General features: G+C 39.3%; 1 protein-coding gene across 4 annotated transcripts in view; it reads right to left on the bottom strand.

Annotated features, from left to right (window-relative positions):
- MPHOSPH9 (M-phase phosphoprotein 9) overlaps positions 1–26,783 on the bottom strand; it is a 68,805-nt gene that overhangs the window by 35,359 nt on the left and 6,663 nt on the right. The window contains exons 3-12 of one of the 4 annotated variants that reach the window (XM_008591475.1): positions 24,407–24,496; positions 23,183–23,706; positions 21,512–21,635; positions 17,435–17,525; positions 14,399–14,505; positions 10,740–10,865; positions 10,113–10,573; positions 9,628–9,783; positions 4,984–5,071; positions 3,331–3,546 (exon numbers count right to left, since the gene is read on the bottom strand). In XM_008591475.1, the coding sequence (XP_008589697.1) occupies positions 3,331–3,546; positions 4,984–5,071; positions 9,628–9,783; positions 10,113–10,573; positions 10,740–10,865; positions 14,399–14,505; positions 17,435–17,525; positions 21,512–21,635; positions 23,183–23,706; positions 24,407–24,496 (1,983 nt within the window). Of the gene's footprint in view, positions 1–3,330; positions 3,547–4,983; positions 5,072–9,627; positions 9,784–10,112; positions 10,574–10,739; positions 10,866–14,398; positions 14,506–17,434; positions 17,526–21,511; positions 21,636–23,182; positions 23,707–24,406; positions 24,497–26,783 lie in introns of those variants that run through there. The other 3 variants (XM_008591482.1, XM_008591497.1, XM_008591489.1) reach the window with 3 other exon arrangements.

Below are 26,783 nucleotides of genomic sequence, written 5' to 3'. Positions count from 1 at the left end.
AGAAGAACAACAAATTAAAGTAATTCCTTACTTAAAACTTTCTACCCAACTAAATTATCATTCAACTGTGTCTACAAACTATAAAAGTTTTCTGATATGGAAGGTCTCAGAAATTGTCTCCCATGCATTCTTTTTCCTAGGAAATAAACTCTAGCAAAACAAAGAGTTAAACCAAGAAGCAAGACACAGGATCCACAAAGCAATAGACCCAATACAGGAAAGAAGCAAAAAAAAATTATTTCCCAGGATGATGGTGAAGGCTAGTCCTAAGATATCCACATATCAGACTTAAAGAACAATCAGCCAAGACTGAAGCACTAGTATGGCCAGCCTCATCTCTAACCTGCCTTCATCATCATCCTGGGGGGGTGGGGATGAGGGTAAAGTAAGCACTTGGCAGATAGAAAACTAAGCAGACTAAGAGAATAAGGCAATTATTAAAATAAAACAGGGAAAATAAAAGTTGGAAAAGAAAGGAAATGCAATCACTGTACACTGCAGCTTACCTCTGAAAAATATTTATGTAGACACGAGAAATACCAAATACTAATTTAACTCCAAATAATGACACAGGTTGAGCATTCCAAATCCGAAAATCCAAAAATCTGAAATGCTCCAAAATCCAAAACTTTTTGAGTGCTGACATAATGCTCAAAGGAAGAGCTCACTGGAGCATTTTGGATTTTTGGGTGTGGGATGCTCAACTGGTAACTATGAGGGTACTTCAAAAAGTTCATGGAGCCGGGCCGGCCTGGTGGCGCACTGCTACAGTGCTCCGCCTGGGAGCGTGGCGGCACTCCCGCCGAGGGTTCGGATCCCACATACAGACTGGTCCCCGCTACCTGGTGGGGGGGGGTGCGGGTGCAACCCCGAGGGTTGCGATCCGTTGCCGGACCCGAAAAAAAAAAAAAAAGGTCATGGAGCCGGCCCGGTGGCGCACTGGAGAGTGCTCCGCTTGGGAGCGTGGCGGCGCTCCCGCGGAGGGGTCGGATCCCATGTGGAGACCGGTTCCCGCTCACTGGCTGAGCGGGGTGCGGGTGCAACCCCGAGGGTTGCGATCCGTTGCCGGACCCGAAAAAAAAAAAAAAAGGTCATGGAGCCGGCCCGGTGGCGCACTGGAGAGTGCTCCGCTTGGGAGCGTGGCGGCGCTCCCGCGGAGGGGTCGGATCCCATGTGGAGACCGGTTCCCGCTCACTGGCTGAGCGGGGTGCGGGTGCAACCCCGAGGGTTGCGATCCGTTGCCGGACCCGAAAAAAAAAAAAAAAGGTCATGGAGCCGGCCCGGTGGCGCACTGGAGAGTGCTCCGCTTGGGAGCGTGGCGGCGCTCCCGCGGAGGGGTCGGATCCCATGTGGAGACCGGTTCCCGCTCACTGGCTGAGCGGGGTGCGGGTGCAACCCCGAGGGTTGCGATCCGTTGCCGGACCCGAAAAAAAAAAAAAAAGGTCATGGAGCCGGCCCGGTGGCGCACTGGAGAGTGCTCCGCTTGGGAGCGTGGCGGCGCTCCCGCGGAGGGGTCGGATCCCATGTGGAGACCGGTTCCCGCTCACTGGCTGAGCGTGGTGCAGGCGCAACACCGAGGTTTGCGATCCCGTTGCCGGTCCCCGGTACAGGCGCGTCACCGAGGGTTGCAATCCCGTTACCAGTCAGTAAAAAAGATAAAAAGGAAAAAAAAAAAAAAAGTTCATGGAAGGATTCATATTATCTAATTCTATTTTTCCATGAACTTTTTGAAGTACCCTCATATATAATGTAAATATTCTAAAATCTAAAAAAATCAGAAATCTGCAACACTTCTGGTCCCAAGCATTTCTTTTCTTTTTTGGTGGCTGGCCAGCGCAGGGATCCAAACCTTTGACCTTGATGTTATAACACTGCACTCTAACCAACTGAGCTAAATGGCCAGCCCCAAGCATTTCAAATAAGGGAAAGGACACTCAGCCTTTTTATCATTTCAAATCCAAGACACTATAGATTATAAATCATACCATTACTTTAAGTACTACCGAAAAAGGAAAAATTAAAAATTGCAAAGTTAGAAAGGAAATATTGCTAATTAAAAGACACTATAGGGTAAAGAGGTATTAAAATATAAAAGAATATGCATCTTAGAATCAATTTAATATATTAACCATATTGGAAAAAGGAAAACTGTTTATATTGGACCAAATGGTGTAAGAAAGCCAAACCACCACCTTGAAAAGAAGGGAATCAGTATGTAATGTCTGAAATTAATGGAAAAAATTAAAGCACAATATACCATTTAGAAACATGGAGAAAAAACAGGCCGGCCCGTGGCTCACTCGGTAGAGTGCGGTGCTGATAACACCAAGGCCACGGGTTCGGATCCTATATAGGGATGGCCGGTTTGCTCGCTGGCTGAGCGTGGTGCTGACAACACCAAGCCAAGGGTTGAGATCCCCTTACCGGTCATCTTTTAAAAAAAATAAATAAATAAACTATGTATCTTGTGCGATGAGAGCATTTCTGTCCACAAAGAGCTTAATCCTCACATTAGGATCTTCTAGTGTCTCTCTACCAGTGGAATGGGGGCACGGTTTGCAGATTTCTTTGTTGATGTTTTGATGTATAATGCTGCAAGTGACACCTGTTAGCTGTGGTGCTCTGAAGTAGGTCTGTTCCTTACAGGAAAGAATCATGGAGAAAAATACTAAAAGAAATAGCTGAAAGAGCTGAAAGTAATTGCCTCTAGAGTACGGGACTCCAAGGCAGGAATAACTGGGGAAGATTGCTGTTTTTCATTTGAGATTTGACTATTTACATGTATTACATTCATGAAAATAAATTTTTAAAAAAACAAAGGAACAAGAAGCAAATCTAAAGCTAACTTATAGAAAATTTCAACAGCCTAAATAATTTCAGATTATTGGTGTACCATGAAAAAGGATATTAAGAAAAACTTAAAAGAACATATATATATACCCTAAAACCTCACCCAGTTTCAATGTTATACAAATCTAAATTTTAGGTAAAATTAAGTCAAAGTGAAAAATTTAATCAAGCCTGCTGTAAATCTGCTTCATAGTATTTTACCATGCCAGACACACAGATGTTGAATTAAGATAACTCCAAAGTTGACCTGTTAGAGACAGAAAAGCGTGGGAGTCATGCCACTGTTCTAAACCTCTGACTTCCTGCTGTAAGATAAGACCCAACTGACACCATCAGGCAGGTATGAATTTGCAGCTACAGCAAAGTTACATAAAACTAAAATAAACTTGGAAAAAGTTATAAAAGCTTGTAAGGGTACATTATCTAAATAAGTTACTTTTAGCCAACCATGTCATTAAGTTACCATTATTTGTTACTTACATCTTGAAACATTTTGTTTTCTTGTTTTAGTCTAGCTTCTTTATCATCTGAGAGTTTATAAGCATTCTCAAAGGCTTCTTCTAAATCCTGCAATCTAGATTTTAGTCGAATAATGGTATTGTCTTTTTCTTTATTACTTGTTCTCATTTCCTCGATTCGTTCCTGCAAAATTTTGGAGGCACTGCTGGCTGCACTGAAGCGTTCTCTCAAATCATTCTACAAAATCAGACGAGGATAATAAATTATTTTAAATGAAAAAACAGATGTCTCAATAATAGCTAATAAACTGTGGGCATTAAAATATAAAAGTAATAAAACAAAACATATAAATGGAAATGAGCAAATTTAATATTTTGTTTATCCCGGGATGCAGAGTCCAGAAAGTATTTCTCTACTAGAATTAATATTGTTGTGAAATTATCATAAAATATCGACAGAAAGCCACTGTGTGCAGTACCGTGATACCTGGACTCTCCTATGGATCACTTTAATGAGGAAAAAATAATCATGGCTATTAGAGAAATTATCCTTAAAGTATAACTGGAATTTGTTGCTCAACATTAATATTTGGCAGGGGGGATCATTTCTTAAACCTATTCTCTCATTTACTATGGAAATAGAGAAAATTCAAAATGCATCTAATATGTTGTTCATTAAACAATCATTTCTGGAATACCCACTAGGTGCCAGGCACTAGGGTGCTAGAAATATAAAATTAACAAGACAGACAATAGTCCCTGATTTCATGAAATTTACAGTTTAGAAAGAGACAAAGATAACTAAAAGAGCAACAAAGACAGAAACAATGTACAAAACAAAAGAGACATTTTCCACCAAAATTTTGTTTATAAGTTTACATGTAGAAGAATGAAACTTGGTAATGCATTTTTTAAAAATTATTAAGAGTAAAAAAAAATTACTAAGAAAGTAAAAGTTTATGCATTCCTAAAACATATGTGCACATAAAATCTTGTACACAAATATTCACAGCAATATCATTCTTAATAGCCAAAAAGTAGAAACAACCTAAACATTCATCGCCTTGTGACTAAATAAACAAAATGTGGTATATTCATACAATGGAATATCAGTTGACCATAAAAAGGAATGAAATGCTGATACAGGCTACAACATAGATGAACCCTGAAAACATCATGCAAGGTGAAAGAAGCCAGACACAAAAGGCCCCACAGTGTATGATTTCATTAACATCAATGTCCAGACAAGGCAAATCCGTAGAGACAGAAAGTACAGTAGTGATTGCCAGGGCTGGGAAGAAGAGAGTGTGTGGGAAGTGACAGTTGAGGGATGTGGAGTTTATTTGCAAGAAAAATGTTCTAAAATTAATTGTTAGTGATGGTTGCACAACTCTGAATATACTAAAAACTACTGGATTGTAAAAGGGTGAGTTTTATGGTATGAAAATTATATCCCAATTTTAAAAGTAAATAAATTTTTTTAAAAGGGTAAAAGTTTATAGTACCATATGAAGCCAAAGCACTCAAAATATAAACTTAATGATAAGACAGGCTTAAGAAGACAAACACATAACCAATGTTATATAAAACCATTCATTTGTCTCTCAAATTCAGTTAATAAAAAGGCTTTTTAACATTAAGCCACTAGAACTACCACCAAAAAAAGAGTACTTACCACTTCTATTTCCAGTAAGTTATTCTTATTTTCAAGTGTTCTCACACGGCTAGTAGCTTCATTCAGAGCACTATCTAACTGGCCACATCTAAAAGTCATAAATTGAAATTAAACAATTAGAAAACAAAATATTTTCCCTTCAAAGTATTGCATAGGGTTGGATGGTTAGTTTGGTTTGTCAAAGTGCAGCCCTATAACATCAAGGTCAAGGGTTTCGTTCCCCATACCAGCCAGCCACCAAAACAAAACAAAAAAATTTTTAAGTATTACATAGTATTTTATAAATCTGATTCTCCAAGATATAACATAAAACTGTCCAATGTTAGCTAAGACCCAGGATGCCATTTTGGTAAAATATATCCCAGTGTACCTGATATTATAGTAACCAGAGAAAACAGCCGCTAAAATAATATGAAAAGATCTCTAAGAAATATTAAGTGAAAAAAAGCAAGATATGAACAGGTATTTGTATACTCATGTTCATAGCAGCACTATTCACAATAACCAAAAGGTGAAAGAAACCCAAGTGTCCATCAACAGATGAACAGATAAAAATGTGATGTATACATACAACAAATTATTGAGCCTTAGAAAGGAAGGAAATTCTGACATATGTACAACATGGACAAACTCTGATGGTATTATGCTTAGTGAAAAAAGCCAGACACGAAAGGACAAATACTGTATGATTCCACCTATATAAAGGCACTAGAGTAGTCAGATTCATAGAGACAGAAAGTAGAATGGTGGGTGCCCAAAGCTGGGGAGGAAATACAGGGAGTTACTGTTTAATGGGGTATAGAGCTTCACTTCTGCGAGATGAAAAAAGTTCATGGATGGCAGTGATGGTTGCACAAAAATATGAAGATATTTAAGCCACTGAACTGTACACTTACAAATGGTTAAAATGGTAAATTATAATTATGTATATTTTACAGTATAAAAATTAAAATTTAAGAAACAAAATAAAGGAGCCGTGGCTCACTTGGGAGAGTGTGGTGCTGATAACACCAAGGCCACGAGTTTGGATCCCTATATAGGGATGGCCCATTAGCTCACTTCTGAGAGCGTGGTGCTGACAACACCAAGTCGAGGGTAAAGATCCCCTTGCCGACATCTTTAAAAAAAAAAAAAAGAAAAGAAAAGAAACAAGATAAAAACACCAAGGTCAAGGGTTCGGATGCCTACACCAGCCAGCCACCAAAAAATAATTTTTCAATAAAATAAAACAAGATACAGAAGACTGTATAAAATTGCTTGATCTTGTAGTGAAAAAATTTATACATACATATACACATTATGATTTCCAGATGGATGCAAAAAATTAAGTCTGGGATGTTGAGACTAGAGGTTGGGGTAGGGATACTTACTTTTCATATTACATCCTCTATACTATTTCAAACTTAGTGTGAATGTATTATGCCTATAATTAAATACATTCTTTGTGAAGTTAATTATCATAGAACCTTAAAATAACAAATACGTGGAAGAATTCAGTTACCATTTTGACTCAGTGTTTAGTGCTGTACTGTGAATAATAAAAGCTTTTATTTATTTGGCAATGATTATACATGGGGTCTATATTAAGCACTTTACATTCATCCTCACAATCCTGTAAAATCCTGTAGGATTATAATCAGTCCCATTTTACAGATGAGAAAACATAGACAAAGAAGTTAAATTCCTCACCGAAGGACACACACTTGTTGTAAGCAGTCACACTTCGGATTCTAAGCCAGGCTGTCTGGCTTCAGAATTCATGCTGTTAACCACACTGCATTAACGCCTCTCAGAGATGAATTGCTGATAAGACTTCTTGAAAGAAAGAGCACTGTGTGATAACTGTATTTTACTGTTTTCACCACCTCACTGATGCTGATATGCCAGAGATCACTATCCCCTGAGATGCAACTGTGTGATGTCATAATCTTATATCACAGCTGGCCTATACCACATATGCTTAATGGCTCCAGGTTGCATTCTAGTGAGATTCTCCAATTTGCAACTTTACATTTGAAAAAAACTGCTGTGAATGCTGATAACATAACATAGGCTCTTGTCTTGGGGAAATCATTTCTCCAGTTCTAAGTGATTATAACTTCTCACTTTATTTTTACTGTCCTCTGTATTGCAAAACTTTCATATTGTATAGCTTTTATACTGTAAGCCAGATCAAATCCTTTTTGAGAAGTAGGAGAGAATAAATAATGTATTGTTATTCATTTGCACAGTATTGTTACACTTACTCCAGTACCCTAGATTGCCATTATTAACTATTACATCACAGCCATTTATTTAAAACCCTGACTTCCAATTTGCTCCACCTGCATTCTCTCATTGCTGTGTGTGCTCCTATCTTGCAGCTTCTAGACATAAAAATGTTTTAATTAGCTATCATTTACTGGATGCCTTCTTTAGCACCCTGTCTTTAACCTTAAAAAGCCCACTCATGGGCCTCTTTCATACTTGTGTTTTGAAACAGGAAGTAACTGTATTCATCTTTGCCTTCTTAAAAAAAAAGATGAACCAATTTCCTCTAACCTGCTACTATTCTTTTCTTTTTGACTTAAAAAACCTAAACCTGGGCCAGCCCATGGCTTACCTGGGAGAGTGTGGTGCTGATGGCACCAAGGCCACGGGTTCAGATCCCTATATAGGGATGGCTGGTTAACTCACTTGGGAGAGCGTGGTGCTGACGACACCAAGTCAAGGGTTAAGATCCCCTTACCAGTCATCTTAAAAACAAACCAACCAACCTAAACCTGGCCCAGGGCGGGGATAGGGAGGGTTCTTTTTAAGTTACTTCTCCCTATCACTGTACCGCTATCACCAAAAGCAAAATGGAAGCTATAGAAACGCTCAGGAATAAAACAGACAAGTTAACTACCACAGCTACCAAAAACTATTTAGTATAGGCTAGTTTTACTATAACTCTGAAAAAGTTAAACTATTATCAGAAAATTTGAGTTCCCTCCTATCCTCTTTGAAAGAGGCTTTGTCTTCTGCTTTAGACAAGAACTCTGCTATCATCTAAACCTGCAGCAATTTTCAATCTAAGTCCCATTTAATTGTAAGTATGTTGCTTTGTTACTAACTAAAGCATCAAATTTTGTAAATGATTATCTCTAAAACAGGCGTAAAGCTATCCCTAATATAAGTCCCTTCTCCCTTACATTTCTAAGGTTCAAGTGAATGGGATAATTGCCTATAGGTTTTTTGAAATGAGCAGGACTGAAGCCATGTTGGGACCTAAAACTACATGTGCTCTAAAGACTTTAAAAGGACACATTTGGGGGCCGGCCCGTGGCTCACTCGGGAGAGTGTGGTGCTGATAACACCAAGGCCATGGGTTCGGATCCCATGTAGGGATGGCCGGTTAGCTCACTGGGTGAGCATGGTGCTGACAACACCAAGTCAAGGGTTAAGATCCCCTTACCGGTCATCTTTAAAAAAAAAAAAAAGGACACATTTGCTTTGTTTTGGTTTTTAGTACGCATTTCTCTGAGTTCTTTTTTTCCATGGTTATTTGAAATTTTGAACTTGGTTATGGGACAAGATGATATTATTTACATGAATGTAAAGTTGTTTTCTAGCCAGCCTAAAGCTGCAAACTTGCAGACTCTGGGAAACCAAGAAAAACATCAATAAAGCTACGCTGATTCTCTCCAGCAGGATCCTGAGATAACAGCAAGGTTGGGAGCAGAAACCAGGCAGTGTTGGTGAGACTTTGCACCTGAGACCTTACATGAAGCCCTCACTGCTCATGTGCCCCTCTCTCTTGCTTTTCATTTTCCCACATTCCATTCCTTCAGACCCCTCTTAAAAAACCACTCAGTAAATCTGAGTCTTTGAGATGGCTTCAGCCTGGCCATTCTCCTTCAGGTTTACCAGAGAGATGGTTTAGCCTCACATCTCTCCTCAGGTCGCCAGTATTCCTGAATAAATCTTCCATTTTCACCAACATTTGACTTTAGAGTGGTTTGTTTTTGAATGGGGTCAGGCAGTCAGACCTGAGCCCTGTAACAGGTTCATGAGAACTACAGCACTTTTAAGTTATGCACGTCTGGAGTTTTAAACAAACAAAAAAAGTGTTGAGAGCTGCCATAAGGCATAAGCCACAGACTTACTAGAGACCCCATAGTGCTAATCCTTCCATAAATAATATTACTCTACATAAGACAAAATCTGCTCAATTGTTTCAGTATTTTACCCATACAAAATAAATGGCTTTAAGTTACTAGTGTATTATAAGAGGTAGGTTCATATCTTTAAAAATACTCTACTTTAGGCAAACATGTCTGTGTGTTCAAAATTTCAAATCCAAAGTACAAAGTGTTTTATCATCACAATTTAGTATACTTTTGAGGAAATAATACATCCAGGTTGGAAAAACACTTGGGCCGGCCCGGTGGCACACTCGGTAGAGTGCGGCGCTTGGGAGTGCGGCAGGGAGGATCCCATATAGAGACCAGTCCGTTCACTGGTTGAGCGCGGTGCGGGTGCGACACTGAGGGTTGCAATCCCGTTGCTGGTCGCAGTACGGGCGCGACACTGAGGGTTGCGATCCTGTTGCCGGTCACAAAAAAAGATAAAAAGGAAAAAAAAAACAAAACACTAACTTCACAGTTAAATTATAAGTTTTACCTGTCTACAAGAATTTGATTTGTTTTCTTCCAATCTTCAACTGCAGAAATTTCTTTTGCCTCCAACTTCTGTTTTAAACTATTTATTTCTGATTCATAATAAGCCCGAAGATCCGCTATGTGTCGAGCATGCTTTTCCTTCAGGTTCTGCCTAATCCTGTTAGTGAGAGTAAAACAAACAAAAAAATTAAGAAAGCATATCTTCCCTCCCTATCCCACAAGAGAAACCAAGAACACAATCATTCTCACAAGCAAAAATACAGGCTATTTCCTTTGCACACTCACAGAAAATAATAGATTAATACACAAAAAGTTGATAAACAATAAAGAGAAAAAAAGATTTAATTTTTAGATGTTCTATCTTAAAAATGCTATTATTTTTAAGATTTTATACATTACTAAAGTTCAATAAAAAGCATTTTCATCATTTAGTCAGGCATCACAGGCAATCTATTAACATTACAAGCCATTCGCTGAAATACATACTTAGACAATATCACAGGATCTTCCAAGGAAGTCAATGAAATGCATTCTGGGACACTGTTGGCTGTACCTGGAAGCTGAGACTGACTGACCGAGGCCGAAGCTATCATGACAGTGTTTTCCTCATCTACAGTGTTGACTGAGATATCATTACTAGTAATAGTATATACTGAAGGAAATGTGGAACTGGTCCTACTTTCATTTTGGAATGCATGATTTTTCCAAGAGTCCATTGGTGAAGCTTTTGTATCTGAAGGATATTTTGGGAATCCAGATAACTGAGAAGCAATATTACTTGCTTGTGAAAGTGAGTCTATGTCAGAGTGACTAGACAAACTAGGTTCTAGAACAGAGTCTGGTGAAAAGGATATTCTGTCATTGAGGGCATTCATAAAGCCACGTGGTTGAATCCCTGAAATCTGCTGATTTGGCTTCATATGTAACGTTGGATCTAGAGTCAGTACCTAGAAATAAGACAGACAACAGCATGGTTTTACTCTCAATACTTGGTTTCTGTTTGGCATGTTTTTAAGTGAATAGGCTTTAGATCTCCCAGGGAAAATAAAGCTTAAGATAAAAGAGTCATGAAGCATCTTTCATTTTCATTCAGCAGAATGTTGACAACTTTACCTCTGGTGGGTGATTTTGGTTGGAAGCAGAAGTGAGATTCCTCTCAGGTAACTGCTTGTTTTCCCTTTGTTTTTTATGATAAATATCCTTCAGTGATGGTAGCTTCATCTCATTACTAGTATTAGACTTAAAGATATGAAACAAAATTATTTAAATAGTATTATCAAAGATGGAAAAAAAATTACTGATATCAAGATCAGTACAATAAGAAGATTTTTGAAAGATTTTAAATGAACTGAAAGTTTTAGTTTAAGTTCAGAAGTCATTACCTATTATTATGAGTCTCCCTCAAAATGAAATAATTTTCATATCTCCTAACAATGAATATTCAGGGGATAATTTGAACCTAAGTTATTTAGCAGCCTGTGAATAATTCCAAAGAATAAAATCCTTGGTAATCCCCCCCACTCAAAAGAAGAACGAAAGCTTAAGGTAAGAAAAGACTTCAAAATGAATGAATGAAGTAGGATGAGAAAATTTCTGGCCATATTATTTCAAGTGATTCAAGGGGACAAGTATCAAGGGTTGGAATTCCTTACCTATGTTGTGGTATTCATGTTTCTTTAAAGAGGTGGCAGACAAAAACAAGCATTAAGAAGTTACCCAATGAGCCTTATAACACCAGTATCACAGGTTTGGATCCCCATACTGGCCAGTGACCAGGGGGGAAAAAAAAATAAGTTATCCAATGAAAATAAGCTCCTTTTTTAATTAATAAAATGAAAAGATATGACCCTAATTTCTAAAGCATAAAATCAGATCTTTCCTATGCTACAAATGCTGCAAACATTAAAACTCTGGGTTTAAATCACCTCAAGGTGGGACCTATTGTAGGGTATGATAGTGGTACCAATTAACCCCGAGCCTCAAATTAAAACGGTGGACGTTGTCTCAAACGAAATTATAGATTCAACAAAAGACACACCGAAAGCACTGAAAGAACACATTCATCATACAGCTTTAAATTTATATCCAGGCCCTACAAAGGCTACAGAGCATCATGAATTAACATTGTAAAATAAACCCTATAACTAGGCTTGTGAATAAGACAATTAATTATACTTTGTGTGTGTGTGCACGAAAGGCATTAATTTGTCAAATCTAAACCCTTAAAACATACCATAATTCCCATAATCCTGCTTTGGAATTTTACTCTTTATATACCAACAACTTTAAGAAGCCTTTTCATGTCCTGAAGCTTATGACAAGCAGCAGCACTCTAAGCTATGGCTACAGCCTGAGAAGTCCCTGTCTGGTGGCCTGGGTGAACAGTTGGAGTTATTCTATTTAGAGTTCGCGGTAATATAAGGTACCATTTTCCATCACTTTTATGTTCTTTTATTTTTTTGGCAGCTGGTCAGTATGGGGATCTGAACCTTTGACCTTCGTATTTGTAACACCATGCTCTAACCAACTGAGCAAACTGGCTAGACCGTTTTCATATTTTAACATCTCTGAAGTCAGGATGCCTCTCGTAATTAATGGCATCTTATAATTGCTTATGACCAAATAGCAGTTATGACATAATTGTCATTGCCTGCTCATAAGCAAATATCAAAACCATCAAAGTTGTCCAAATAGATGTCAGCAGTTTGAAAGAAAATACTAAAGACTAAAATGTAATCCCTGAGAACAAATACTTAAAGGTGAATCAGACATGTTTAGCAACATTCTCCATCTGAAAGTCAAAAGTAGGCTAGTTCGGGGCCGGCCCGGTGGCGCACTGGATAGTGCGCCGCTTGGGAAGCGCGGCGGCGCTCCCGTCCGAGGGTTCGGATCCCATATACAGACCGGTTCCCGCTCACTGGCTGAGCGAGGCGCGGGAGCAACACCGAGGTTTGCGATCCCGTTGCCGGTCCCCGGTCCGGTACGGGGGCAACACTGAGGGTTGCGATCCGTTGCCGGACACGGAAAAAAGACCAAAAAAAAAAAAGTAGGCTAGTTCTACACAATTACTAAAGCCAGGTAAAAACTCAGCACCAAGGTCTTTTATTCTTTTTTAAAGAAATGTCAAATCACCAATGCTCTTATGGCCTGGACGAAGATATGCGGAAAAACATGGAAATCAACACTGAGTTGAAAAGAGAAGTGTAAGCCTCATAGGTAAAATGTTTCTTTTGCGTTTTTTTTTTTTTTTTTTTTTTTGGGGGGCAGCTGGTCAGTCTGGGGATGCAAACCCTTGACTAGGTTAAGTTTTTAGCCACTTTTATTTCACTTATGTTTTCCTTTTTAAAGTATGTATAAGTATACGTTATGATATATGACACAAACTTATGTTTAATTAAATCTAAGAGCTCTTTCCATAAGAACAAAATATAAATTCTTAAATTCTTTTTTTTTTTTTTTTTAAAGATGACCGGTAAGGGGATCTTAACCCTTGACTTGGTGTTGTCAGCACCACGCTCTCCGAAGTGAGCTAACCGGCCTTGGTGTTGTCAGCACCACACTCCCGAGTGAGTCACGGGCCGGCCTCCCTAAATTCTTAAATTCTAAATAATAAAAAAGTATTGTGGGCTGTCCTGGTTAGCTCAGTTGGTTAGCTGGTTACTTTAACACCAAGGTCAAGGGTTCATATCCTCATACTGACCAGCTGCCAAAAAAAAAAAAGAGCACTGTATCAGTCTAACTTGCAAATTTATTTTTGGCAGAATATGAAATAAGAAGCCTTAAAATTGATGGCATCTTAGATTCAACAAAATACATTAATAACTTACTGATGTTCAAGATCTAATAACACAGTAAGACCTGTAATTGCAAACTCTTGTAAGAATCCTGGGCCAGCCCGTGGCTCACTCAGGAGAGTGTGGTGCTGATAACACCAAGGCCACGGGTCCAGATCCCTATATAGGGATGGCCAGTTAGCTCGCTGGGTGAGCACGGTGCTGACAACACCAAGTCAAGGGTTAAGATCCCCTTACCGGTCATCTTTAAAAAAAAAAAAGACTCTTGTAAGAATCCATACCCCCTTCACAATCTCACCTCCCTCATACTTCATTTCTCTTTGTGTTGATCTCTTTTTGCTCCTTTCCTGAAGTTTGGAATTTTGGCTTCTGTCATTCACTGGGACTCTGATGTTTACAGTACACTGGTGTCCCCATTATCCCATCTGTCTGTACATGTCACCCATTTTTATATCTCTCTTGGTTAGTTACTTTTCTCTGTTCTTCTCTCCAACCTACTCTCTGTTATCACCTGACTAAAATACAGAAGTGAAATATGTACATCGATGTACACATACTGAAGTTTTATTTCTTTGCTCTGAAATAACTAAATATTTACATTTCTTGCTCAAAGAAAATTAATACAACAAATTAAGCTGCTCATAAGTATGGTACAAGTGGAAGGTATAATAGGATGGAAAATCAACACCAGGTCTGGGAAAAGGAGAAAAAGTTAGTAGCTGAGGACCTACTATATATAAAATAGGTATAAACCATTTCATTTAATTTCACAAAACACTAACCAGGCATTTTAAATTCCATTTTTAAGTAAGTTTCCTAAGATTACATAGAGAATAAATGACAGAATTTAAACGCTGGTATGATTCTAAAGCCTATTGCTTTTTCCAATATATCAGAAGTTGAAAAACACAAAATTTATAATGGACTACTAAACTACAACTGTAAAACACACACGCACCCAATGTGTTTTTAAATTACCTGGGATGGTGACCTATCTGTGGAGGATGATGGTACAAATGTCTTCTCTAAAGTTTCAGGCAAAGAGTGATACATATCCTTCTCCCCCAGTTTCCAATAAGTCAGTCCTAATGTGCACAAGTATAGAATAGAAAAGAGTTAGGGAAGAGAGAAAAGATGCTTCCTAGAATAACTTATTTTTACCTAAAGAAAATTAAAGATGGGAAGGAACTAGTTTTTGGCTACCTGGTTACAGCAAGTTGAACTTTGATGAGAAAAGAGTCACATAAATGCCTTACCATGTAAAAGTCCTAACTTGATGCAAATATTTAAAACTGATACATTATTAAAAGACAAATTGAATGAATACAAATGAAAATATATTTTAAAATAGACAACAATTTCTTTATGAATAGTGTAGACATATAGAATCAATGTAAAGAATTCAATAATTCAAATATTTATTGAGCATCTTCTGTGCCAGGCTGGAGAGGCAGGAAGAGTGAGACATGAACAATAAGTAAACCATGCAGAATATACGGTATGTCAGAAGGTGTATCTACAGTATATACAGTATGTAAGCTCTTGATGACAAAATTTTAAAATAGGATTAAAGGGGATATGTGGGTGGAGGCAGACATTTTTGGGGAGGCAGCTGGTCAGTAGGGGATCTGAATCCTTGGCCTTGCTGTTGTAACACCATGCTCTAACCAACTAAACTAACCAGCCAGTCCCTAGATGCTAAACAGGGTGTCAAGGCTGGCTCACTGAGAGGGTAACAATCAAGAGGCAGTTAGCCATTTCAGCCACTTATGAAGGAGTTCCCCATATAGAGGAGGAAGAACATTTCAAGTAGAGTAAGAAGCCAATGCAAAAATCTGGTATATTTGAGCAAACAGCCTCCCTACTGAAGCAGAGAAAGGGAGAGACTAACAAAAAGTGAGGTCAAAGAAGTGAGCAGGCTAGATCTTGCTGGGCCCTGTAGGCCTAAAGACATTAGCTGTCATTCTGAGGGAAATAGACAACCACCGCAGAGTTCTGAGCAGGGGAGTCACATAATCTGATTTATCTTGTAAAAGAGGCTGGCCAGTTAAAGCTCAGTGTTCAGATCCCAGTATGGGCCAGCTGCCAAAAAAATAAATAAATAAGTAAAAGGATCCCTCCTTCTACTGTGCTGGGAAGAGATTGATGGGTGCAAGAGTGGAAGCAGGGAGGCTGATTGAGAGCTTGCAGCAGCCCAGGTGACAGACAATGGGGCTCTAACAGAATGGTGGCAGTGGAAGTGGTGGTAAGTGGTTGGATTCTGGAAAATTTAGTAAAGCAAAGCTAACTCATCCTGATGAATTAGACGTGGGATGGGGGGGTGGGGGGAGTCAGTATACAAAAGCCATTAGGACTAGAATAATGGCTGACCAGTTAGCTGAATTCATTAGAACGCAGTCTTGTAACACCAAGGTCAAGGGTTCGGTTTCCCATGCTGGCCAGTGGCCAAAAAAAAAACAAACAAGACTAGATAAGCTCACCATGGAGTATAAAGAACGGCTTGCAGAGGGTCTGAATTTGTTCATTCATTTTGGAGCACTTGAAAAATGCTGAGATGATTTTTGCAGCTGTTTGAAATAATTGCAAACGTACTTCTTCCTTCTATCTTTACATAACTTACACACAAATGAAGGCAAGTAAGGAAGTTACGGGTACAAGAGGAACACCACAACACATGATACACTTACAGAAACCACATTAATATATAGTAGTCCCCCTTTATCTGCAGTTTTGCTTTCTGCAGTTTCAGTTACCTCTAGTCAAACCGCAGTCAAAAATATGAATTGTTTATTTCTGGAATTTTCCATTTCATAAGTTTTAATTTTAAATTGTGCCATTCTGAGTAGTACGATGAAATCTTTCACCATCCCACTCTGTCCCACCAGGATGTGAATCATCCCTTTGTCCAGCATATGCACACTGTGTACACTACCCTGCTGCTAGTCACTTAGTAGCCACCTCCATTATTGGATCAACTGTGGTGGTATTACATGCTTTCATTCAAATAATCCTTATTTTACTTTTTTATGTTTTTGGCAGCTGGCCGGTACAGGGATCTGAACCTTTGACCTTGGTGTTACAAGACAGCACTCAAACCAACTGAGCTAACAAGCCAGCCCTAAGTAATCCTTATTTTACTTCATAATGGCCCCAAAGCACCAGAGTACTGATGCTGGTGATTTGGATATGCCAGAGGGGAAGCCATAAGTGCTTCCTTTAAGTGAAAAGGTGAAACTTTATCATTGGTATGTACATATAGAAAAAAACATAGTACATAAAGGGTTAGTATTATCCGCAGTTTTAGGCCTAACATATCCTCCCTGGATATGGGGAGACTACTGTACTGTATATGATTATCATTCTATAACAAGAACTGCAGACAAGTTGTAAAAAAAAAAAAAAAAAAAAAAAACCCTTTAAGGGCCGGCCCGGTGGCGCACTGGATGGTGCGCCGCTTGGGAAGCGCGGCGGCGCTCCCGTCCAAGGGTTCGGATCCCACATACAGACCGGCTCCCGCTCACTGGCTGAGCGAGGCGCGGGAGCAACACCGAGGCTTGCGATCCCGTTGCCGGTCCCTGGTCCGGTACGGGGGCAACACTGAGGGTTGCGATCCGTTGCCGGACACGGACAAAAGACAAAAAAAAAAAAAAAACCCTTTAAGGGCCGGCCCGGTGGCGCACTGGATGGTGCGCCGCTTGGGAAGCGCGGCGGCGCTCCCGTCCAAGGGTTCGGATCCCACATACAGACCGGCTCCCGCTCACTGGCTGAGCGAGGCGCGGGAGCAACACCGAGGCTTGCGATCCCGTTGCCGGTCCCTGGTCCGGTACGGGGGCAACACTGAGGGTTGCGATCCGTTGCCGGACACGGAAAAAAGACAAAAAAAAAAAAAAAAACCCTTTAAAAATGTGAGTTAGAGGGTGGTGCTGGTAACACCATGGTCCCAGGGTTTGATCCTTGTGCTGGCCAGCTGCCAAAAAACCAATAAATAAACAAACAAAAATGTAAGTACCATACCTGTTCCTGAATCAGACATCCAAGAATTTGGACTTTCATCTGGTTTACTGAGGTAAAAAGCACAAGGATGTGTAGCAGCAGCAAAATCAGACTACAATTCAAGAAAGAAAACTATTAGTTGAGAGCTAAAAATCATAAGGCACAAACTGCTGACTCAAGGAATGAGACCCAGCTGTCAAAAACAAGTTAGAGACACCTTCAGAGCATTCATGAGGAAGTAAGAAAGCCTGGTTTCCCCATGATTATGAGAACACAAAATGATAGGGATTAACAGTGAATAATTTTCTTTTCCTATGTGATTTACAATAGTTTATTCTGGTTCTCTGTGGAGCTGGAAGGAGAAAATTGGGAGCAGGTGTTCTTTGAGTTTAGACCGAAATTATATTTATAATTTGCCATCTACTTCCAAAAGAAATTTAAGGTGCCTAGAACTAAAGTTATTTAGTATAAAAACTAACATAAAAACCCAAACAATTCATTTTCATCATTACAACTACAATAAGTCAAATTAACTCTTAAAACCACATAACATTAAAATGAACCTTAAATAGGAGACTTCTCTTTATATACAAACAATTGGTTACTAATCCTAGAAAAGGCTGAAAATGTTTACTTATCATCAATTCTAATAAATTCTGAGCTAATTTCTCCTCACAGTATCTGACATTGTCACAAAAAATATGTTTCCAAACAGATATGTGACAGGAATATTTCTACTGGAATTTTTCTTATCAGTTCCACCATCACCAAACTTTTAATCCCTGTTAAAAAGTATTTAAGTTGGGGGCCGGCCCGGTGGCACACTGCTACAGTGCGCCGCTTGGGAGTGTGGTGGCGCTCCCGCCGAGGGTTCGGATCCCGGTTCCCGCTCACTGGCTGAGCAAGGTGTGGGAGCAACACCGAGGGTTGCGATCCCGTTGCCGGTCCCGGTCCGGTACAGGCACGACACTGAGGGTTGTGATCCGTTGCCGGACACGAAAAAAGAAAAGAAAAAAAAAAAAGTATTTAAGTTGCATTTGCTTACAACCATCCATGAACCCACTACAAAAGAGTACGCTAAGATAATAAAACTCTACCTATCAAGAAGAGGGATTAGGCCGGCCCGGTGGCGCACTGGATGGTGCGCCGCTTGGGAAGCGCGGCGGCGCTCCCGTCACCCTTTATTCTGCAATGATATAATTTGCTTCCAACACAAACCCAGATTATTCATGTGTTAAAATGTACAACCTGCCAACTTTGTTGGAGAGCAGAGCTGGTGTAAGAGAATATTTTGTTTTATTCTCCCTTGACAAAAAAAAAAAAAAAAATTTTTTTGAAGAGGGATTAATTACATCAGCCTTATAAGGCAGCACTTAGCCTCTTTTTCGAAGTGAGCCAACCAGCCATCCCTATATAGGGATCTGAACCTGCGGCCTTGGTGCTATTAGCACCACACTCTCCCAAGTTAGCCACAGGCCGGCCCTTAGCCTCTTTTTCATCAAGAAATTACTTGTACCTGCCAGCCATACACACACCTAAGCCGTCTTTTGTCTCCTACCTATTTGAATTTCTCCCAGTACTTAAAAGACCAGGAAAAGGTGAATGGAGAAGACTAAGTCAAATATTTTAATCCTATGTAAAATATTTTGTCCTCATCCTGATTCTGAGGTGCAAACTTCAATGCACTTGGCTGACACAAGTGCAAAGTGGGCTGCTGAGGGGCTTACCTTGCACAGCTGCCTGCTGCACTCTTCTGGGCCAACAAGGCACCCACTGAAGAAAGCAGGCCCAGCTTTTAATAAAAAATAGAAGTACGGTGCAATAAAAAGCCCTTCTAAAACGTAAACCCTCTTAGCTGAAGAAGCTAGACTAAGCCTAGGACACGGACCTTAATGAGTTTCAGTAACAGTCTATTAGCCTATCTGAAAAACTACCCGAAGTTCTTCAGCCTGTGAAATGGTCAAGTTGCATCTGTCCAAGACAAAGGACCAAGGAAACAAAGAACAACCAGAGCTCTGGAAAACCCTTCTGCTAAATAATATACAATACTTCCAAGTAAATATTACCCCAAATAAACTACCACTGTATAAAAAGAAAAATGGATCACTAGAGAATTCTGATAACAAGCATTCCCTGCTATAGAATAAAACTGAAAACAACGGGAGAAGAGAAAAGATTAAATAGAGGAAAGTTCCAACTTTTCTGAATCCAGAATTATGCATGTAATAAAAGCAATTCAGGTGTGGTGTCTCTGATTCACCAACCACAATTTGCACAAAATCATTTAAAACTCAGAAATATCAAAGAAACTTGATTTCCCCTAATGATTTAATACCAAATATATCATGCACCTAAATAAATAAATAAATAAATAAAACTTGTCCAGGAGATGATCAAAGAAAAGGAAATACCCAGAGGGAATCATCGCCTCCTCATAGCCCCTACTGATCAAGAGAGGCAGAAGACACTACTAGAAGGGCATTTCTCAGGCAGTGCGCCATATCACTGGTCTGACTCTGCACCAAATTGAGAAGGAAAATTAGGCTAGACCAATGGTTCCCAGACTTACTGCACATCAGAATCACCTGAGGAGCTTTAAAACTCCCAATACACAGGTCATGGCCCACACTGAAGAAGTCAGAACACCTGGGATTTGCAGCCAGGATAAGTAGATTTTTAAATCTCCTCAGGTGACTCTACTGTGCAGCAAAGTTCGGGAACCACTGGGCTACATCTAATATATTATAAAAGACAACAAGAAAACCAGTGAATACAAGTTACATAACCAAAACCCAAAGTTTATCAGAAGTGGAAAAGTCTCACCAAGGTGGAGTTTCCAGTCTTAACCTTAGTAAAAACAAGTAAAGAAACTATGTATGAAAACATTCTCCCTTTATGTTAACTTATTCCAGTGAAAAAAGCAATTTTTATCCCAGTCTCCAAATGTCTTTATGCTATCATACCAAACAAAGATATACCATACAGGTTCGAAAGAAGAGAATTACATAGTACTAAAGGGCTTTTCTGGAATAGAACCACTAAGATAGTACTAAAGGGCTTTCCTCGGCCATAGAAGTTTGGTGGCTGGTGCAGCTTCATTCACATTCACTTCCCTACTCCTAAACACAAATCTGAAGAAGTTTAAAGAATGGTTGATATTAGAAAGCCTAAACATCACGTGTTGAAGGAGAAATTTTACTGAAAGAAAAGAGAAATAAATAGTGCCTTATGGAGGTTAGACTACCTTCTTATGACTTCTATTCTTCAATAGAACTTTTGCATAGGATAATGGAAAGACTATGTTTAGGATAATCAAGACATGGTCAATTTCTAAAGGACTGTAAGGAGACCTGATTTTGCAACCTCAATGTATTATACTAAACAATGCTATTGTATGACAATTTAGGACAATAAAGCTATAAAGATGTATTGAAACACTCAATATATCTATAGCCCTTTAATGAAAGCAGCTGCAAGGTTAGCAAAAGGACCACATAGAATTCTAATATTTAACCTCTTACAATTTGGAGTATAAACTCAGAATTGTCCAAATTTCAACATTTTTTTATAAAGGCATCTTAAGGTATTCAACACATACACTACTACTTCTTATAACTTAATAGTATGGAGACTAGCTGGTGAGCTCAGCTGGTTGGAGCACAGCCTTATATTATAACCCCAAGGTCATGGATTTGGATCCCCGTACCGGCCAGCTGCCAAAAACCAAACAAACAAACAAACAAACAAAAAACCTTAACAGTAATATAAATTATTTGAAAGCTTTTTAAAAAATAATTAAATAGACTACTCTGGTTAAGTGTAAACATTTGCAGTACATAGAGAAATATGACCTTTACAAACGATTCATTTGTTACAGTATTTCATCTCTCTTAGTTCTGATTTCCAGCCTAATAAAGAAGCAACACTTAGAGCATATCATTATTTCCAATTCTTTGAGACACCAAAAGAAAGATTTATAAATGAACAAATTAATGATACAAAAGGAAGGGCAAAAAAATTATGCTGATGAGTGTGTAGTAAACCTAATGTAATCATCACTAGCTGAAGCGTGCCAGAGAAAAGTGATTTATTACCTACTTTTTCAATTGATGTTTTCTTGCTTTGCTCATTTCCTTGCTTAGATCTTGGACATCCATCTTCTATATGTGCTCTCTTTGGTTGATTCTGCTTCAGCTTTTGTGCCCATGATGTTATAGATTTACTATTTAAGAAACCAAAATTACTTTCTTTAGATGCTGTCCTTCACATATGAAGCTAAACACCAGTAGATACTGTCAGTGGAAAATGCTTTGAGTTGTTTTTCTTTTTTTTTTTTTTCCTTTTTGTATTTTTTTACTGACCGGTAACGGGATCCCAACCCTCGGTGTCACGCCCGTACCGGGGACCGGCAAGGGGATCGCAACCCTCGGTGTTGCGCCCGCACCGCGCTCAGCCAGTGAGCAGGAACCAGTCTCCACATGGGATCCGAACCCTCGGCAGGAGCGCCGCCGCGCTCCCAAGCGGCGCACTCTCCAGTGCGCCATCGGGCCAGCCCGAGTTGTTTTTCTAATAGTGGAAAGATGATAGGTTTTTATTGATTCACCTAAATTTCTTTTTTCAACTTATTACCAAAGGACAAGTAAACAAAAATACTACCAGTAATTAACAACACACAGAGCCTGCAGCCATGGAATAGAATAAAAACCACACTTTCCCCTTCAAGTACTCAATATGTTATGTACAATGAAAGCATATTTATTGGCATAGACTGATAATTATACCTGATAGTAGGTAGTACTTGTGTTACTACAGCTAAATACCTTACTTTATTTTTTTTATTTTTATTTTTTTTCCTTTTTGTCTTTTTTTACTGACTGGTAACAGGATCACAACCCTCGGTGTCGCACCCGTACCGGGGACCGGCAACGGGATCGCAACCCTCGGTGTTGCACCCGCACCGCGCTCAGCCAGTGAGCGGGAACCGGTCTCCATATGGGATCCGAACCCTCGGCGGGAGCGCCGCCACGCTCCCAAGCTGCGCACTCTCCAGTGCGCCACCGGGCCGGCCCGTAAATACCTTACTTTAGATGGCATACTTCAGAGATATAAAACTGAAAAATTAGGGTAAACTCCAAAATTTTAAAAGATTGTTTGTTTTAAAAACTTTCAGCCACAGTCTCCTTAACTAAAAAGTCTCCAAAGTCAATCAAAAAGTCTTTAAACTTACAAAAATTATTATTATTATTTTTTTTTAGTGGCTGGCCAATATTGGCATCCGAACCCTTGACCTGACCCTGGTGTTATAACATCGCACTCTAACCAACTAAGCTAACCAGCCAGCCCCAAAATTCTTCTTATATATAAAAAACATAAAATTGAGTATGCTTGTATATAATTTTCAGTTTCAAATTACACAAACATGTGTGACAAAATTCTACTATTAATTCAGTCCTGTCTCCTAATTTTTAGCAAGTTTATAGTGACTAGAAAATACAAAAGGAATTTTCTGGCAAGGCCTCCCCCCTTAAGAGTTTAGTAGTCTTATAGCATGTGGGAAGAAAGTCAGATGTCATTAGTATATAGTGTGCTTTGTTTATTTCAACTTTCCACAGGCAACAAATAAAATACTTTGCTTTTAATGGTAAAACTGATAAATGTTCATATACATCTCATTCTATTATAGTCCAACTAAAAGGAACTTTATTTACTACATCCTAAATGTAATAAACGGGTAAAACTCCCTTCAAATGGTGGAGAAATTCTACTTACCTATTTGTTTTTCCACTGTATACTTCAGAAATCTTATTTTCACCAAGAAAATTATGTTCGAATTCACCAGGAAAAATAGAACTGTCTTCCTTTAAAGATGCACGAAACTCTTCAGTAGTCTGTATACAAAAACTCTTGTTTTTTACACCATCTACAAGTGAATCTGTCTGCATCATAGGTGCTACATACTGTCCTTTAGAAATGTCTGTGTGCTCCATGAACTCTTTGGGGTCTTCAGATTTGTAGGTATTTAATTCTGAGACACAAAAGGTACCATACCCACTGCTCACTGAGCTACTATCCACATTGCAGTCTGGTTGTGATGTGGACATTTCTTGCTGCATTTCAGGTTCTTTAGATTTAGGATAACTGATAATAGATTCATTTCTCTCACTGCTTTCAGAAAAAAAACCCATTCGACTTTCTGAAGATACTTGTTTGCTTGAAGAACTCCTATCATAGGAAGCCCAGGAAGTATTATGGGTCTGTAATTTGACTAAATTTTTTATCTCCTCCTGTATACGCTGGAAATAAAAAAGTTACAGATTTGGGTAAAAAAGTATATTAAACATCACACTTTTATAAATGTTATGAAAATACCGTGTTTCAAAATATGAGAAAATATTCTAAAGATAATATGATGCTTTATCTTTAATTTATAAACAAAATTGATAAAATGTATTAACTGGTTTTTCTGCAAATTTCACAAACATTAAAAAAAGAATCAAGGGCCGGCCCGGTGGCGCACTGGATAGTGCGCTCCCGCCCAAGGGTTCGGATCCCACATACAGACCGGTTCCCGCTCACTGGCTGAGCAAGGCGCGGGAGCAATGCCGAGGGTTGCGATCCCGTTGCCGGTCCCCGGTCCAGTACGAGGGCAACACTGAGGGTTGCGATCCGTTGCCGGACACGGAAAAAAGACAAAAAGACAAAAAAAATAAAATAAAATAAAATAAAAAAAGAATCAATATAGGGCCGGCCCGGTGGCGCACTCGGTAGAGTGCGGCGCTTGGGAGTGCAGCGGCGCTCCCACCGAGGGTTCGGATCCCATATAGAGACCGGTCTGCTCACTGGTTGAGCACGGTGTGGGCGCGACACCGAGGGTTGCGATCCCGTTGCCGGTCGCGGTACGGGCACAACACTGAGGGTTGCGATCCCGTTACCGGTCACGAAAAAAGACAAAAAGGAAAAAAAAAAAAAGAATCAATATAAATGACAACTTACTTGAATTTGGTTGTAGAACTGTTCCTGCTGGGCAACTATCTGTTCTTGGCATTGTTTTTCCACCAAATTGAATAGCTGTAACCACCTGGTCTATGAAATTATAAAATATCTTAATTAAAAATAATATTTAATGTAACATTTCACAGCAAAATTCCTCCAGTGAGAAAGGCCTTTTTTTAAAAGTGTTTTTAATGTAAAATTTATAAGCCAAATTAAATAGTTATAAAAATATATTTAATAAAAAATGTAAGGACATAGGTTTGGGTAACCTGTTCTTTTTTTCTTTTTTTTAAAGATGACTGGTAAGGGGATCTTAACCCTTGACTTAGTGTTGTTAGCACCACGCTCTCCCAAGTGAGCTCACCGGCCATCCCTATATGGGACCCGAACTCATGGCCTTGGTGTTATCAGCACCACACTCTCCCGAGTGAGCCACGGCTGGTCCTGGGTAACCCTTTCTTATGTAACTTGCAGTCTGGGTAAATCTGAAGGTCTGGGTAAAATTACTTTTCAAATGGCATCTTAATTTGATGTTATCTACTATCATTTCTCATTAATCAAGAACTGGTAGCTGTACTTTATATTTGTCTTAAGTTCCTCATCCTTTCCTCATAACAGCTAATGATTTTCTTAAACCCTGACATGTACCCAGAAGAAGGATCCCACATCCTAAAATAAGAAATAGTTTGGTATTATGAGAATTTAACCCCTAACTTATTTGTTCTTCAAGTTTTAACTTATTTGTTCTTTTAAAATCAGATATTAAAGTGTTTCAAAGCACTGCAGAGCTGAAAAAAGAAAGGAATGAAAAAATGACTCTGTACACCTATGGAACTGGAGCTGGCTGGTTTGCTCATTTGGTTAGAGTGTGGTGTTACAACACCAAGGTGATGGGTTTGAATTCCTGTACTGGCCAGCTGCCAAAAACAAACAAACAAACAAAAAACCTAAGGAACTGGCTGATACCTCCCTTCACAGCACACTTTTAGGTCATGATCCATCCTGACTCACAAGAGCAGTCAGCCAGTCAGCCCTCTCATAACTAGGGTATGCCAAAACATGGCAGGAGAGGGGGCATGGAGTTCTCCAGAAGACTAAATTCAATCTCAAGTCTGATATACTTTCAGCAATAGAGTGTATGCAATAACATACAGTATTGGTAAGTAGCTACCATGAAACCTAGCCTCCCTGTTTAAAACCTTTCAATGTCTTTGCACTCCTAATAATTTCCTACAGGGTCCTGCATTGTCGAGCCCCTACATACCTTCCAACTTCATCCTGCCCTTCTCTGTCCCTTGCCTGCTACACACCAGCCTTGCCAGCTTCTTTCTGTTCCTTGAGCATGCCAAAACTGTCTTCCCTCATAAGCTTTGTACTTGCTGTACCGTCTACCTGGCCCTTTCCATAGCGCTTAACATGACTGGTGTCTTCCCATCCTACAATTTTAGCCTAAGTGTCACCTTCCTAAAGCATCCTAACACCTCCTCTCTTTTTTGTCATCCTGTTTATTTCCTTCATAGCATTTACCACAATCAGAAAGTACCTTATTTATTCACTTTGTAAACTTGTCCATCTCCCACCCCTGCTCTATTCTATCTCCAGCAAAGAATGGCTGCTCCAATATATAGTCAAAACGAGTATATAAAAATGCATATTTCAAACAATCCAGAAGCCCTTGAGGTTAATGTTAAAGTTTTTAATTTGTAAAATCTGAACTGTAACAGAATTAAGTTGAAATCTGTATAACAGTATTAAGGCAAAGGGGAAAAAAACCCTCAGGATTGGTAAAAGAAGCTTTCAAAATGAAATATGATAGTACTGATAGAAAATATTAATTATAAATCAACTAACTTCAGGGCAAATTAGGCTAGGTCATAAGTTCTTTATCTTCTAGACTTATCTACAATATAAAGTATGTTACATTAATCAAAACAAAAATAGGTAGGCCGGCCCGTGGCTCACTCGGTAGAGTGCGGTGCTGATAACACCAAGGCCACGGGTTCGGATCCTATATAGGGATGACCGGTGCGCTCACAGTGCTCACTGGCTGAGCGTGGTGCTGACAGCACCAAGCCAAGGGTTGAGATCCCCTTACCGGTCATCTTTTAAAAAAAAAACAAAAACAAAAATAGGGCCGAGCCTGTGGCACACTGGGGGAGTGCGGCGCTGGGAGCGCAGCAGCACTCCCGCCGCGGGTTCGGATCCTATATAGGGATGACCGGTGCGCTCACAGTGCTCACTGGCTGAGCGCAGGGCGGCCGATCTCAAAAAGGACAAAAAAAAAAAAAAAAATTAGGCAACATAGTTTTTTTTTTAAGTCACACTAAACCCAAGCAACATTTTAGGGGTGATTCTTTTTTTTTTTTTTTTTTTTTTT

This window comes from Galeopterus variegatus, unplaced genomic scaffold, assembly GCF_000696425.1.
Source record: "Galeopterus variegatus unplaced genomic scaffold, G_variegatus-3.0.2 Scaffold147, whole genome shotgun sequence".
NCBI classification, from domain to species: Eukaryota; Metazoa; Chordata; class Mammalia; order Dermoptera; family Cynocephalidae; genus Galeopterus; species Galeopterus variegatus.
This window is presented reverse-complemented; position numbering and strand designations above follow the sequence as displayed.